This window comes from Eupeodes corollae, chromosome 1, assembly GCF_945859685.1.
Source record: "Eupeodes corollae chromosome 1, idEupCoro1.1, whole genome shotgun sequence".
Taxonomy (NCBI): Eukaryota; Metazoa; Arthropoda; class Insecta; order Diptera; family Syrphidae; genus Eupeodes; species Eupeodes corollae.
The window spans coordinates 94,917,856-94,935,452 of NC_079147.1; the positions used below are offsets into that span (position 1 = coordinate 94,917,856).

The following is a 17,597-nucleotide window of genomic DNA, read 5'->3' on the forward strand; positions in this document are numbered from 1 at the left end:
TTTAAATAAAACATGAGTCTTTTTGTTTTAATTTAATAATTCTCATTTCTGTTTTTAATTTCATAATTTTTTAAATTAAATTAAATTTTTATAATAATATCATTTACAACTTAAATCTAAACAAAATTAAACTATTCATATTTTTTGTTGTTGTTGTTTTGTTTTACCAGTAATAACTTTTTTTATGCATTTTGTTTTTGTTTTCGTTTTATTTTTTTTTCACTCCAATTTTCTTCTTTAATGTTTATTTCTTTGCCATAATAAAAACTTAAAAACATAAAATCACTACAATGACCACTGCTTTAACAATGCCACCAAAATTGCAATCGTTTATATAAGTTTATTAAAATTTAAATAATAAATTATATTTATAAAAAAAAACATTTGTATAATATTACGTACATTATGGTTTTGTTGTATGTGTATAATAATAGCGGCATTGAACTGGGCTTTCTTTTTTTTTAATTTTATTTTGTTACAATTTGTTTTTTTTTTAACGTTTTGGCTAAACGTTCATCTACGAAAATTAAACAAAACAAATTTTATAAATAAAAATAATATAAACTTAAATAAAGTCCATCATTTTTATATAATATTTTGTTTTACTTCTTGCTTGTTCTAGATAAATAAATTATCTTATACTTTAGGTATTTATAAAACACTGTATTTTTTACGTATATTTGTTGCAGTTGTTTTTGTTTACTTTCTATTCTTTTTAACTTTAATTTAACTTATCTAAAAAGTTTCTTTTTTTTTATTTTTACGTATATATTTTGTATTTTTGTTTTGTTTTTTTAATTATAATATCAACTTAGAGTCTAGTTACGTATACATCATAGTGAAGGATTCCATTTAGCTTAGAGTGTCCTTTCAATTTCTATTTAATAATTTTTTTTTGTATGTTTTATAATAAATTAATAATTTAATTTGTTTTTTAAATTTAAATAGTTACTTTGTTTTTATTTTAAATTTATTTTTACAAAAAAATAAGTGTCCAATGAAGATAAACCTTACTAATTTACATCCTGAATAGAGTATTTTATTTCTTCAATACTAATATAATATTTTTAAGTATACATGTAATGTATTCCATTATTTTACAGACTTTAGGAAAATAATTATTCACTTTTCATTTACGTATATTTGTTTCAATTTTTGTGTTTGTTTTGTTTTTTTCTTTTTTTTGCACAAAAGGTAGAAGTTTTGTTTGTTTGAAATTAAATTCTAGGAATAGTTTTATAGAGAGATAAGTAATATATAGTTTTAAATATTTATATTCAATTTTTATTATTATTTTATTTATTTATTAGTTTTTGTTTTCTTTTTTTTTGAAAAATATTTCACTGGAGTTCTTTATGTTTAAATTGTAGATTCTTATAGACTTTTTGTTTAATAGATTTTGTTTTGTCGAAAATAGTCATATAATGTTTTATTATCGTTAAGATATTAAAATTTAAAATAAAAGTCTTCACAGTTTTTTAATTTAAAAAAAAATTACGTGTAAGTACATTGCAAATAAGTTTTTATTTTTATTTGTTTTAACAACCGATCGTTATTTTTAATATATATGCATAGTAATGTTATTATAATCTTTATTTTTACAAAATGTTTTATTAGGTAAATCTTATTGTTTGTTTTGTTTTTTGTTTTAGATTTATTAAGGACGTTTACTTAGTTATTGTTTTATTGAACTTTTTTTTGTTAGAAAATAGATTGTAAACTAAATACAATTAAGAAATCAATTTTAGGAAAAAAAAAAACAATTCAAAATAGTGTTTTAAAAATTCAGTTCATAAGAATGTTTTTTTGTTTTAGTTTTTAATATTTTTCAACGTTAACAATTAATGTCTTTTAAAAAAATTATTTATACAAGAAACAAGAGCTGTTGTGTTTGACAACAGAAAAAAATACAAACAAAATTATTGCACAAAATTTATTAAAAAAAAGTGTTAAACTTAAATTAAATTGTTCTAAACAAAACATTTTTAAGGACTTACAAATGAAGTCAGTTTAAAGAAAATCAATGTTTTTTATTAAAGCAGAACGAAGGAGTTTCTTCAAGTAAGAAGGAAAGATGTCATTCCTCATTTTTACTACTACTGCTTTAAAGCTATAAAAGGCCAACATTTTGTCAACTAAAAAACAAATTAGTATTTTGCTTGTTTTTTAAATTTAAATACTTTAGAGATCATCATCAAACATATGAAATCCGTTTTTGTTTTTCTTTCTTTAAGGATTTTGCCAACAAAACTATTTGTTTAATTTAATTTTTAATAAATTCTTTTCATCTAAACTAATTTTTAATATTTTTTTTTGTAAATTATATTTATTTCTTTATTAAATTATTTATGTTTTTTTTACATTTCAAATTCATATCAACAGAATTTAATATAATATAGATAACTTATATTTATTTATATATTCAAAATTAAATTAAAATTAATTAAAGAAAATTTCAAAAATTATTTTAACCACTAAATAAAAATTGAAAAAAAAAATATTTTATACATATTTTTCTTTATTTTATAAATCAATAAACAAACAAATTTAAAAATAATTAGAAAAGAAAAAGCAAAAAAAAAGAACACTAAATTAAATACTAAATTAAAAATTGTTTTATTATTTTTTATTGTTTATCGTAATAACTATTATTATGCTTATAATTAAAAACAAAGATTTTTTCCTAGTTGTGATCCGATATTTGCGCTTGCGCCGCTGCTGCTGCTGCGGCCGCTGCTTTTTGTGCTTGCGCTTGTTTTTCTTGTTCGTTTAATTCTTTGATTGCTTGAATTTCTTTTTTCAATTTCATTCGTCGATTTTGGAACCAGATTTTAATTTGTCGTTCTGTTAGGCAGAGGGCATGTGCCATTTCGATTCTTCGTCGTCGGGTGAGATAGTGATTTGTGTGGAATTCTTTTTCTAATTCGAGGGTTTGATAGCGGGTATAGGTTTGTCTACCGCGTCTTCGGAGGCCATTTGTACCTATAAATGAAAAGATAATAAAATATTCATTAGTTTTATTATTAAAGAAATAATTAAGAAAAAGTTAAAAAAAAGAGTAGAAGAAAATTGGCAAACATTTGTATCTGAAAAATACTATCAAATTTGTATCTATTATTCAAATTATTTTCTTTTCAAAATTAAAGTTAATATTTCACTTTAAAACTAATCGTCATCATTGCGCTCAAATTAAAAGTAAATATTTCTTCTTTAAGAACCTGTATTAGCAGCCAATTAATCAAACTTATCATATTCGCAATTAAATTTGGCATCGGATATCGAACTTATACTAAAAAACTATAGACATCGTCGTCGGTTGCCGCCATCGCCACCGCCGCCATTGGACAATCAAATCGATTGTTTACCTATTTGAAGAATTTATTTCCATCAAGATACACTCTCATAACAAAATCCATCGCGCTACACACCGCATCATCAGCAAAAGCCGACATAAAGTATTTTACAATATTTCTTTTTCTGCTTTTTATGTTTCTGATTAAAACAGAAACAGAAAAAATAAAACTTTTCATATGCCGCGCTGGCAATTCATTATCGCGGTAGCCAATCAAATTGGCATTTTCCACGCGAAAAAATAACGAATCCTCAAGCCTCCTCTCGAAACATTAAAGCAAGCTCGCACCTCTACTATACCAATACCCTTTTCCTCTCTTCTGGACACACAATATACGAGTATATGCATTTACTCTACACAACATAAAGCGATTATTGCAACAGCCTGGAGGCAATAATATGATGCATGAATTCCAGCAACACAAACCAGCCAAACAGGTGAGTGAGCGCTGTTCTGGCTATATGTAGCTTTGCAGCATCCAGCCAGCGCAGCAAAGCCTCGAATTGACTAACGAAAAAAAAAAACATCATCAATTCAGGAATTCGGAGGACGAAAAGGGTGTTCTTTTGGTAATATGTTTTTTGATGTTGTTGTTGTTTTTGTTTGATTCGGTTCTTGCCAAAGTTAAGAAGAATTACCTTTATACCTCGTGTGTGCAGTCAAAAAACCTTCTTGTATAGATTTACGGATACATGGTGATGGTGGTAAGGAATGGAAGGTGATGGTGCTTCGATCGAGTACTCTATACTCCTTCTCCTTGTGGTGCAACAACATCCTCGCTGTAGTCTTCTTTTCGGCCAAGTATGAAGCAGGCAGCGACCTAACTCTCTTGATATGGTCATGAATAATTTTTTGTTCTTTGATTTTCGGGAGAGAAACATTTTTACCTCGAAAAAAGGACATACCACTTTGTTGCATGCAGTATTAAACTCTTTATACATGTAGATATGGTTACCACGTGATAGGAGGAGAGAAAATATTTACTATGCTGTCGGTTAGGACGTTTCCTTTTTTTTGGTTTTTATTTTTCTCTTCTTTTTCTTCTTACTTAACATCGAAAAGAAAAATCGAAAATAATTGGGTGGACGAGTTCCTTAAATGCTCCTCTCTAAACCTATGCTCTTGTGCCACACGATGGGGGTATTATCCGTAAGGAGTAAGTAAGTCCTCAATATAAGGTGATGCTGTGTGCCAGGGCGATATGGGGGCACTAAGTATATAGGTATATCAGCATGTTTTCCTCGCTTAGTACTTGATGTTGTTTTCTTTTTCTTTTTTATTATTATTATTTTGAAAATTCCAACAGGTTTCTTTTATAAAACTTTGTGCAAGCAACCATCGTATCGGAGGCGAAGGCGAAGATGACCAGCAGAAGCGGTGAACGGTGAACTAACGAAGGAGTCCTTCTATAATGGTCGGTTACATAGTTTAAAACGACTACGACGACGACGACACGCTGCATGAAGAAGCAAAAAAGAGATGGCCATCAGTGAAACCAAAAAGGTTCTTGACCATCATCATCATCAGCAGCAGCATCAGCTAACATACCTCTAGCTAACAAACCTATACCAAAACCATGCGAATGGGTACCAGGTCGGGTATGTGCGTCAGGATGTTTTGAAAAAAGTTTTTTTCTTCCATCGCAAGCTCCTGGTTAGTGGGATTTTTATTTGGGAGATGATATGGGGACTTCGACAGAAAGGAAGGAAAAGATGCTTTGGAAGAACGAACGCGAAGCATGGCGATATGACGGTGACCGCACGGTTAAAGTGGTGGGCATTATCATATAAGAAAAAAGAGTTTTGTTTTAAGGCCAGAGCCCATCATGCTGATAGGTTTATTTTTGTTTTTTATTAAAGTTCTTGCTCCATATTATGTAGAATATAAATTATTCAAAGGCGAATAACAAGAGTTTCAAGAGAAAATTTGTCTTCTTAGAGAGTTTTTTTTTCGACAGATCCTTAAGCCTTACAGTTCTTTTTTGGATTTCCTTATACGAAGGGTACCTACATTTTTGTTTTTGTTTTCCTGGTCGATGATCTTAAGGATGATTGGTTAGACATTTTTGTTGTACCTTTTTATGAACATCCTTTTTGAGTCATTGAACGTCGTCGTCGGTGTCGGTGATCATCAAGCATTATTGCTGAGCCATGCAATTAGTTGCTTGATTTTGTTTTCTTTTTAGTTTTTTGTCAGTTAATAATTCAACTTTTAAGCCTTAAGCACAAAAGGTTGATAGTGTGCAACAATTTCATACAGTAGCATAATGAGATTTTTATTTCGGGAATGGGTATAAAGATAAAGGTATTTTATTATAGGGTTAATGATCTTGATGTCAAAACTTTACAATTTATGAAGTTCTAATTTAGATAAAGAGATATGTGGGATCTACTACAAACAATAAGAGGTTTTGTTTTGAAGAACTGTAATCGTTGTATATTGGACAGTTAAAAATAACGTCATTACCAAAACTGGAACTAAACTCACTTAAGCAGTAAAACAATAGCAGTTCTTCAAAACAAGTTTCCTATTTTTTATATAAAAAAAAATCACAATTGGATACTGAGATTTGACAACTTAACCTCTTTTCTTTGGAACCACATGTGAAAGATAAGATCAGTGTCAATGTTCCATAATCGATTCAAAATTGCTCAACAAAAATTCGATGGAAAAATATGGTTCTGGTATAAAAGTGATATTTTTTTTCTGATATCAAAATAAAACCTTTTACTTTAATACCCTATGGTTATTCTTTATAATAATGCACAAAATACACGTGAAAACATTTTGAAGATTAAAATAGAACGATTAAGATGTATCTTTAGTAGATTAAATTGGAAGAGATCTTTTGCGACCTGACAATTATAGCAAAAGAAAATTAGCTGACCTATAGGATCTTAGAGCACCAAATAGAACTAATAGTTTTAGAATTGTTGCTTATTTCGGTTTCTTAAAAACAATTCGGTCGGTCCAAAATTTTGCAATTTTTGAGTAAAAACAATTCGGAATAAAATTTTGGAACTTAAGGATCTTCTAAACTATGTAAAATATTTTATTTGGATAAGGGAGTGGAGAAAACTCCAAGACCTTGTATTTTCTTGAGCACTCATAACTTTGGATTTTTAAGATTTGTTGTATCTAAAAAGTGCATTAGACTGTAATGCTAGGAGTCAAGGGTTCATACCCTGTCTGTGCCACCTGAAGTTTTTTCACGGGTATTGCCTCTTGCGAAGGATTAACAAATACTTCAAAAGTAAATCTTGCCATGAAAACTCCTTTTCTCAAATTAGACGTTCGGAATCGACTTAAAACTGAGTCCCCTTTATCCCTGACAACATAACTCGTACTCAGGAATATTTCAGAGTTGTAAGGCCTAAGACCTTAGTTCTTAAAGGACTATTGCGCCACCTTATTAGTTTGTATCTAAAAAGTTTTAAAAATTGAAAACTGTCATTTCTTTCATAAATTCATCACCATTTTCTTGAAAAAAAATACCTTTTTAATTAGGTATCTCTTGAAGAGGTGGTTATGGTTAACGAATAAGCAATTAAAATCTTTGGTTAATGTTATGCTTCATTTTAGGAATCTCTACTGAAGTTTGTACTGAAAAATTAAAAATATATTTGGTAAGATTTCCCTTCATTTTCTTCGAATCAATAATTTCAATAACTCCTAATATACAAAATTTTCAAGACGTAAGTGAAATTATTAGCTTTTTTCAAAAAAAGATCGCTCCCTGCCCAAAAAAAGAAAGATTTATCCTCTGCTTTTTGTACAAAGAAAGAACCAACCAGCCCAGGGGAAAGATGCTTAAACAGGGAAGAAAACGGTTAACCTTACGATGGTGTTTCTTCTTCCGTATTTTTATTAGATATTTGCTCTACCAAACTATAGATATATTTTACAACCCCAAAGTACAAAGGCATAGAAAATAAATTTACTCTCCTTGAGTCGCGTGTTTTATTATAACTCTCAGGTAAAGTCCTGCCTCTTGGTTTACTTATTTTTGTGTGTGGCCTTGCTCACAAACCTCCATACCTTTTCTAACACATACTCTTGCATTTTCGTGCGAGTTTTTCACGCGCTGCGTAGAATTTGTCACAACAATAATTCGTTGCTTGGTTGGAGCTATAAGCTATAACTAAACAGCAGCGCGAGTTACCCCGTCGTTTTCATTAAAAATGGCTTAAGTGGAAGACAAAAAACAGCTAAAACGAAAAAACCTTTGAAGAAGCAGAAAGTTTCTATTTTTTATTTTGTTTCATTTTACCAGCCCAAGAGTATTTATGCACAACGGTGAGCTTTGCTCCTGAAAGATATATGAGAATTCAAGTCAACGAACGACGCGACGTCGAAAACGAAGACGACGGCGAAGAGGCAGCACGTTTTCAAAAAAAAAAGTTAAATAAAAAAATATCCAAGAAAAGTTTTAACTTTTTTTGAATTTTCCAGCTTTCCTTGAGTGGGGTTGGGTGAAATATTTTTGTTTTTCTTTGTTGTGTTACTATACGGGTTTTTCTTTTTATTTTGGGTGAGCTTTAGAGTATAAGTATGAGTAAAGGGAGTGATCCTTCTTCACAGATGTGCCCAAAGGAATATCTCTACAGCAACTTTCAGGTTCTTTGTGCATTTTTCGGAAAAGCCATAGTATAAGTATAGGAGCAAAACACAACCATCAGAAAATAAGGAGCTAAACAGCTTGCTTGCGCTCTGTCTGATGATACTAGTACCTAGGAATATCTAAATCGTATATATACCTATAGCCTACCATCCAACTCGATGCTGTTCAGCACATTTCCATTCCCTGGGGTAATTGTGTGTCTGATGTTGTGATATAGGGGGGGAGGGGGTTGGTGTTTTTTTTTTTTGTTATGTCGGGTAGGGTGATGTTTTTCTGTTCCTTGTTTTTCTTTATTTGACTCAGTTTGCTGAGTGTCTAAATTTTCGTTCTTGTTCTTTATTTTAAAGACATATATATATGTATATTTATGTATACGCACATACAAACTATGTGTTCTTTTTATACCATCATCTCTATATAGAAGGTGGGCGAGAAGCAAACGAAAGAAGAAGGAGGAGGGTGATGTTTGGAGTATAGAACTGCCTGGCCCCAGTTGAGTTTCTTGATAGCAGAGAGTAGCAAAAGTATCTTCACTTTTTTGAGGGATTTTCCTAAAAAAAGTTTTATGTGTATGCCGGCTTTTCCTTGACAGAAGAGTTTGAAGAGGGAGGGGGCGAGGGGGATGGGAATAAACCAAACACAAGCCAAAAAGGGAGTATGGTGTACATGAAGAGCAAAAGAATTCCCAGAGTTTGATAGGTATACCTATTCTACTCCACTCCTTGTGAAAGTCCTAGTTCTCTATGAATGTAGTTGTGATATATATACACTATATATTGTAGGGTAAATTCGTACCCTAATTCGTCTTGGGCAAATTCCACCATACGACAAGGATAATAAATCACACGTTTACTCCATGTTATATGTCGCCAATGTGATGTATCGTTCTATTAAAGTATCTATAGATTAAATTACATGTACCAACTACGTATCTATATATACATATAAAGGACTAATATATGTTTTTGTTCATTCTATTTATGTATATTAGTGTGAGAGTTTTTGGATGTAGGTATGTGTGATTGTAAATGTTTCACATGTGTTTGGTTTTTCAATTTATGTGCTGTTGGTGCTTTAGGGGCTTATGCCAAAGGGAAATGTTTTTGTTGTTGTTCTTTTTTTTTGTTTTGTTTATTTCTTTTTTTTATCATTCTCTCTGTATTTTTTTATTTGCCTTTTCACATGGTACATTTGTGATCTGCTTTATCGACTTCTTTCTTTGCTTTTAAATTATATGAAGGCATATATACAAAAATACGTTAAACAAGTGTTCATTGACAGAAAACTAAATTTAAATAAAAGAAAAGTGTATAATGTACCCAGAGTTATTGAACGTATCTCTAATGAGATGTTTTTAAATGTTAATATAAGTAAATTGTGATATTATGAACTTTTAAACAATTTTTTCTTACCCAACTTTCTGTTTTGATATTTTTATGTCAGCTACTTAATTCACATCACTGATATTACTCACACGCCGAAATGGTTGAAAGTTGTAAGCCACTAGGTTCTAGTTTTCTACTGACTGAAAATTGTAAGTCGCTAGGCCCTAATTTTCTACAAATTTTTGCGATACGTAGTTCATTTATTTTGGTACGTTATACAAGTTTGAAAAAATGTCATAAAATGCTTACAAACATTAAATTAGCGAATGTTAATTGACGTAATTTGACTAGAGAACTTTTAGTGGTCATGGTTTAGCAGCTTTAAGTGGGTTCTACTTTCTCTATTACAACTTTCACGAAAAATGCTTGAAAGCTCTAAATCACAGCATAAGAACATTTTCTGACTCTTTAAAGGAATTTTTGGTATGATTGGTATACATCAAACATGCTCTATTTCATTGAAAGTTTGTAGTAAAAAGTAGTAACTGGCAAAAAACACATGATAGTTGGTATAAGAGAACAGCTTGCGTGGGCACCACAGGGGCCATGCGTTCTTGCCCAACGGACGCCTTAAACGTTATTTTGGATCTTCTACCAATCAACCTTTTAATTAAATACATAGTTTCCTGCAGGTCTTTTAGGATGAAGGAATCAAATAGCTGGTTGTCAAAACCTTATGGTCACAGCAACACTACGAAATTGATTCCCTCAGATATTATCTCGGTAGACACTGACTACTGCACTCCCACTTTGAACCTTAGTAAGGGTTTTAAGGTTTTAAGATTGGGAGGATGACATCGTGTCGATAGGTTTCGACACAACCATCTTTACTGACGGCTCAAAGATGGAGTGCGGAGTTGGTTCTGGGATCTTTTCTGAGTCCCTAAATGTAGCCAAAACCTTTAGGTTTTTTGACTTTTCAGGCTGAACTGATGAACTGATGCAATGTCGCGATGAGCTTGCGAGCCTAAATGTTAATCTCGGTGTCACCCTGATCTGGGTTCCGGGCCATTGTGGCTGACGAGCTAGTCAGGCAAGGATCGGCCCTTCATAGCTCACTTGCGGAAATGGTTAACATTCCTCTTGGTGGTATGAAGGGTAAAATCTTTTCTATCTACCAAATTGAATCAAACCGAAGGTGGAGCAATTTACATAACTGCATTATATCTAGGAAGATATGGCGCACCTATAACAAAACCCGTACAAACGATCTTCTATGCAGGCCAAGGCAAGACATAGCCAGGATTATTGCGGTTTGTACCGGACATTGGCCTATGGGAGTTCATGCAGAGAAGTTGGGTATCTCTTACAACACCTTTTGCCAAAGCTGTAGTGCCCAAAGAGAAAGTGAAACGATAATCCATTTTCTCTGCAAATGTCCTGCTTTGGCAAACACTAGGATGAAATACTTTGGAAAAGCAATCTTTCAATAACTTGATGAGCTATCTGAGACAAAGATTAGAGACCTAATCTTTTTTCTCAATGCGACAAAATGGCTCTAACACAATTGCTATGAAGCTTCTCTATCAATCTATCCCTTTCAATTTAAGGTCAAACGAGTTTTTGGTATCAAAACGGCGCACTACAGCGCTAATTGTATCTCAGGCTAAGTTGCCTTGAGATCGCCATTTCTACCTGCCTATCTAATTGGTATAAGATATAAAGAGTTTAAATAAAAAAATACATTGGTAGAATTATTGTAATTGGTATAAAACATAGGTCATATATTTTTTAAACTAGTCTAATAGCTTGAATTTGAATTAAAATACTGTAAATATTTGAATTATTTTACTTTTAAAGTTCTAAAATGCATCTCTTTATACGACATAAGTCATTTAAACGTTTTTTAATCGAATATCTACACTAAAACCGTCAAACAAGATAACTACCTTACCAATAAAATCATTTGCCAAAACTCATTAATACTTCTAAATAAAGTACAAGGAAGAAGCAGTATTGAATTGAATTGTATTTCTAAGTCGTGTGTTATTCCATTAAGATATAATGCCTACACTGTATATTTTCTTCCTTTTGAAGCTGAGGAAGCAAAAATCAATTGAGTCATAGACTGCACGAGTCAAGCCTATACTAACTATATTATGTACCTTTTTGCACACTTTTCAAGGGTGGACGACAACAATCAGAATTTAATTGGTTTTATTTTCTTCGGGGACATTATTATTGGGAAAAAGTCTCTGCAATGACGAAAATAATATACACAAGGATACAAACTTATATATACCAGACTCTTTATTTCCTTTTTGGCAAAAAAGGAATTGTAAACACGGCCAAAAGGAAAATGCAGTATCGAGTCTTATGGTTGAAGTTAGTTACTTGTTTTGTACCTTTACAGTACACGGACATTGTATAGTGTGCGAGTATGTGGGAAAAAGGGGTGTAATTTTCTGACCACATCACATCGACCATGGTGCAATAAATGAATAGAAAATAAATAATGAGTCTATTGGGAGACCTCGTGATATACAAAGACCTTTTATAAAACTACCCATACCAGTTTTGAATCTGTATAATTTGTGTTTATTGTGGTTTATGGCAAGTGTGATGGCCGGTGGTGGTGTATATAAATAATTGTTGTAGGATTGTTTTTTGATTTTCGTACCTATCTAAATATTTTAAATTGGGAGATAATTGCAGTTTTTTGAATATAAGCTTCTGTTTTTTAAAAGCTGACCTCACAACATATCGAAGTAAGAGCCAATTAAGTTGTGTTCATCCTCAAAGAAATAAAATTCTTTAGCAACATGTTAACAACATTTCATCCTAAAGATAGAAAAACTATTCCATCTGCAAAACGTATCTATCCATTTGTATCTATACAATACATGTGTCTATAATTGAGCACCTTGATCTATTTACACAAGAAAATCAGTTATTTTTCTCATAACTGGCAATCTTCTACTTAAGTAACAATTTATTAACCACTTTACTGCCCATCGGTCATTTTTTTTTCTGTTAAACTTTTTCTGTTTAACTTTCAACATCGTACCGCGCTCACATCACATTGCATCCATTTAAAGTGGTTACCATGGATCGATATAATTTAAAATTCCTTATTTCATGTTGATGTTGCAACTACATGCTTTGTTTGAATAGGTTGATAGCTATGGGTACATAACCAATTTCACAACTAGTTTCTCATAAGAACACGCCATTTGGACGCATCACCATCACCATTGCCATCGTCATCATCCAGCAACATCATTGGCAGCAGAAATAACTTTGAAAAATAAACAACAACAAACTCCACAAAAAACAAAAACAAAATATTACAACAACATGTTTTCAGCCATAATCGGAATTGAACTTGATCATATAAATCATTTAACTTGATCAATAAATCAATGTCACTGTTTTTAAGGCCCGCAATGGAAAATAGGTACGTATAGGTATGTGTTTTTTTGTGTGTGTAATCAAACCTATACAAAAACAACGATTTACACAGAAACTCACATACATCTACATTAAGATAGAGCATAAAATTATAAACCGACCAAAGACGCGTTAACGACCGCTCTTATGGTTGAGCATCCAAACGTAGCCAGCGTACATCATCAGAAAACATGATCACGATCACGGTACGAGATCTTTTATTATTTTTGTCTTCAATGTATTTTTCTTTATTATTATTTTTATTTTGTAAATTCTTCCTTTTTTTCTTTTAACTTCAATTTATGTGTAAATATGCCTTTTATAATAAATGCATACCCTTGCACTTGACTTAAGAATTATACATCCTATATACTTAATATTGATGCGCAAAAAAAAAGTATCTTATCCTGAAACGGTCCATTTAATAAGAAAAAACAAGATGGATGACGGTTATTTGTTTTTCTTCTTATTCTTATCAAAATCAAAGAAAACATTAAAAATTCCAAAGTTAAATTTTTAGAGGAAACCAGGAACAAAATATGAAACCAACAACAACAAAAAAAGGCCAAAATGGTTGAAGAATGTCCGTCCTTCAGTGTTAACACACATACAAAAAAAGGCACAACTTAAAGCAACACAAAACTAAAGGGACTAAAAAGGGAAAATTCATACATAAGACCATCCATGGGATCAAATAATAAATTAGCGAAAAATGTTTAAAATCAGTCACGTATTCAGTACGCGCAGTCGAACGGTGAAATCGTTTATCTTGATTACCACCAATGGCTTTTAGCTTCCTTTTTTATTTTTGTTTTTATTCTGTTTATTCTTTACCTTTTCTTATTCGATCTTTCTTACTTTTTTTTGCCGAATTATAATAAAATAAAACAAAAAAAAAAGAGTTCCATTGGGATGAAAAAGGTGAAGTTCCATTGTAGCTTTAGACAGGTAATGATTTTTGTATTGCATCTTTAATCAAGCCAAATATCATCGTTATACTATTTGAAACTGTAGGCGTTTATTAGAATAAAAGTATTGGTAAGGTTCATACTAATACTTACAAAATTCAGGATCTAATACAAATATTGCAGTCATTTGAACAAGTTCCTTGATAATAGATTTTTCCAACTAAAATTTACGCGGACAGTAATTTTTTCAAGTGTGGTAAGATTCCAAAATCTTAAAAACAGGGCACTTGATAGGGAGGCCCAGAAGGCACTTAGTTTCACGTATTAAGTTCAAAATATTGAAACAAAATGTTTTTCCGTTCTTAAATTACAATTTCTGACTTGATACTTCAATTTAAGTTTCAGCTTAGAAAGTTTAAGCTGAAAATTTTCGAACACCTAGCAAAATTCTAATATCAAGTGCCTTTAAATACAGTTTTTAGTAGGTATTTTATTTTTGAAGAAACTGATACACCAAAAACTTATGAATTGAACTTATATTTTTGATTCAAAATATCAGTTGACTTCTAAAGAATTTTTATGTTTTTCAAAGTTTGAAATTTTTTTGTTTCTGCTTTGTACTAATTTTTTAAAATATTCAAATCATACCACAATTTATTTGTGATGATATTTTTATAAAAAGTTTTAAGCAAAAAAGATGTTTAAATAAGTTTGTCAAATTATTGCCAGTACTTAAAAAAACATTTTACAGCTGACGACATTTTTGTTTGTTGAATGAACGGTTATCGAACAGCCCTATTCATCACTATTCTACTATTCATTCAAAGTAATCTATGTATGTCGGTAACGTCGGTAATACTGCGCGGTATTCCTCTATTCACGTGAACGCATTCATTCTACACAATTCAGATCAGCTTAGGAAATTTAGTGGATTTTTCACTTGATGTCTGGTTTGTGAATTGTTGTTAGCAAAATGTAAATATAAACTAATTTATTTCCTTATTTAGAATATTTGTTTATAAGAAAAAGATTGTTAACATTTTAAGGGGAAGAACGACACTTTCTAACATTTTTCTGAAGCTCTTTAATTGAGGATTTTCTTTCTTCTCTACTGTACATTTCCAAAAATAACACAAATTAAAAAAATAATTCCTTTTAAGTGAATTAATTAAACTTAATTTTTAATGAATCAAAACAATTTACCAACATTCTCAAGATTGCCATATAAACAGCTGTTTAAGTAAACGTCAAGTTGATTTGGGATAATGTAGTTCACCCGATGGATAGCAAACTGCAAAGGTAGTGTGAAAGAGGATCGAATGGGTGAATCTAATATACGATCTAAGTGAATAGCAGAATAGGGCTTTTTATAGCACCGAAGTTTTACATATAAAATTGTCATAAATTGGTAGCATTCAAAAGCACAATTTGACACTTAAAAGAATTTGTAAAAATGTAGCAACTTGAACGATGGATGTGTTTTTTTTGTTGAGTTTTTATTTTAAAGTATAATAAAAGTTAATAGGATTATTATTACCAAGTTACAATGCCAAAGCCCAGTAACAAAACAATAGTAAATAGGTGGAGCTTGTTGGGAAGGTTATTTGCAAAACCATTTTTAAGTTCATTACTATTTGTATTATGTTTTTTCCAACATGTCATTTTGTATCCTTCGTTGTTAATTTTGTTTTTCTTAAGAAGTCATATGTATTTAATATGCAGCGTAAAACATTTTATATCATTATCCTTGCACATTTGTCCTAAAGGGCCAATACAACACAAAATACTCGCACACACCAAACTTGTACTCAAAACCCGATCTGTTTTTACTGCACTGACTCTGGACTCTGGCTGTATTATAAATTGTATACGTTTAATAGCTTAAGGCATTTTGATTCACTATAAAACATCGCCATCTTCAACGTGGCCTTTAATAGTCTTTGGTCATTGTTTGCTCTTGCTTGAAGCATAATGACTGTGCAAATTGAAGTCCTGAATCGATTGCCATGCTACATAATAAAAAGATTGGTTGTTTCTTAAATGTAGACTATACACCTTTACACAACATTTTATCGCAAATGATTGATCAGGATTTATTTCGTGATTTTTATTCGGTGATGTATCTAAGTGGCGGAATTTTTGTATTTTTATTTCGGTCATATAATTGAAAATGGTGCGGTTTATATAAATGATGAAGATTCATTCATTTTTAAATTTATTTAGTTTTTTTTTTCTTAACCAAAATGTTTGTTTTTATACAAAGAAAAATATAATAAACACAACGAAATACCAAATAAAAATAAAAAAAAATATAAATATTCAACCAGACCAGTTGTAATTTATTACCAAATGTCAAGCTAATAAATCAAATTCTGTCAACGAAATACAATGAATCGCTTCCCCCCCCATTCTTATTTCAATTCGCTTGGGAACTTAAAAGAAAACAAAAAAAAAGAACCAACAAACGAGATAATTAAATGGACGACGACCAACAAAACAGAAGAAAAAAAAAAGGAGGAACAAAACATGAAAAGAATAGTCGACCAAACTTAAGATGGCTTCATTTGGGATTAATTTTGAGTTTTTTTTTTATTTTTATATAAAAATGTAGAGAACCCATTAACATTTATTAATAACTTAATATCGCGTTTATATTTTTTGAATATTCTGTGTTTTATTTTGTAGTGGGATTTTTGTTTTATTCATTTGGAAATGAATGAGAATGTTAATTTATGTTCAAGCAATTAATCAGAAGAATATTTTTTTCTTTTAAATTTTAATTTTTATATTAAGTGGAAAGATGTGTGAAGTTTGTTTTTTGTTTTTGTATTCTACTTAAATAAAGAAAGACTTTGAAAAAAGCTTGATTAATATATTTTTTAAATCTTGTTTTGTATTATTTTTTTTTATTTTTTGAATCTTTGAACTTGACAAAAAAAAATGTGAAAATAAATCTTAAGACAAAATTGATCATTTTAATGAAGAAAACAAATAATTTAAAATATTCTTTAAGGTTTGAAAAAAATTATTATTATCAAATGATTAACATAAAAATTATAAAATTAGTAATATCTTGTTTTTAGAAACTTATTTATAGATTATGAATTTTTAGAATTAATTTGGTTTGATACAAAATGAAGAAAATATTTAAATTGCTTCTAAGTTCATGACATTTTTATTAAAAAATTCTTAAGAAAAGTGTTTTATAAGACCAATAATAAAATGGCGGAAACGTATTTCTGCTTACACATTGCTTCTATAAAACCAAAGTTTAAATACAAAATGGTGGAATTAATATTATTTTTAAGTAGGTGGTAGGATAAATTTGAAAACCAAAAGAACATGTTTGTAACTAAAATGGAGGAAGATTTGTGAAAAAATAGTACCAAAAAAGTGCGTATACGCCAGAGTGGTACAGTTTTGTATTTACGATTTGGTTAAAGGAAATGCATTTAGGACTAATGCATAGTTTTTTTTAACTCACCTTAAGGTATTGAAGAGAGTGTTGAGCACATTAATTGGTAGAGAAATTAGTTAAACATTTTTATTTCGTCTTTTAGTATCGGGCTATCCAATAGCCCTAAGAGTCTTAAGAGTATAGCACTGGAATTTGACATGTGTCGAACTAAGTTATTACACCATTTTTTTTAGTTGAAAGTCTGAAATTTACTAAAATGGATAGCTTAACTATCGCACGACGCATACAAATTGTTGAAAGCTATTACAAAAATGGTGATTCTGCAACTGACACATATCGTGCTTCATGAGGAGATCATGGTTGACATAATCGCCCAACTACGCAATTGGCAAAATTGTGAAGAAATTTGAAGAAACTGGATTGGTCACAGATATTGTAAGACCTGCGCCTGTGCATCATCGTTTTGTTAGTACCGCTGATTTAATTGAAAGTGTTTGCCGAAGACCCGAATTTGTCGATTTCT

General features: G+C 30.6%; 1 protein-coding gene across 3 annotated transcripts in view; it reads right to left on the reverse strand.

Moving 5' to 3' along the window:
- Nucleotides 1-2,452: 2,452 nt before the first annotated feature.
- Nucleotides 2,453-17,597, reverse strand: part of LOC129940048 (homeotic protein ultrabithorax-like) — a 215,830-nt gene continuing 200,685 nt past the window's right edge. For 2 of the 3 annotated variants that reach the window (XM_056048273.1, XM_056048271.1), the window contains one exon: nucleotides 2,453-2,982. In XM_056048273.1, the coding sequence (XP_055904248.1) occupies nucleotides 2,684-2,982 (299 nt within the window). In that variant the 3' untranslated portion in view covers nucleotides 2,453-2,683. The remainder of the gene's footprint in view (nucleotides 2,983-17,597) is intronic. The other variant, XM_056048272.1, reaches the window with a different exon arrangement.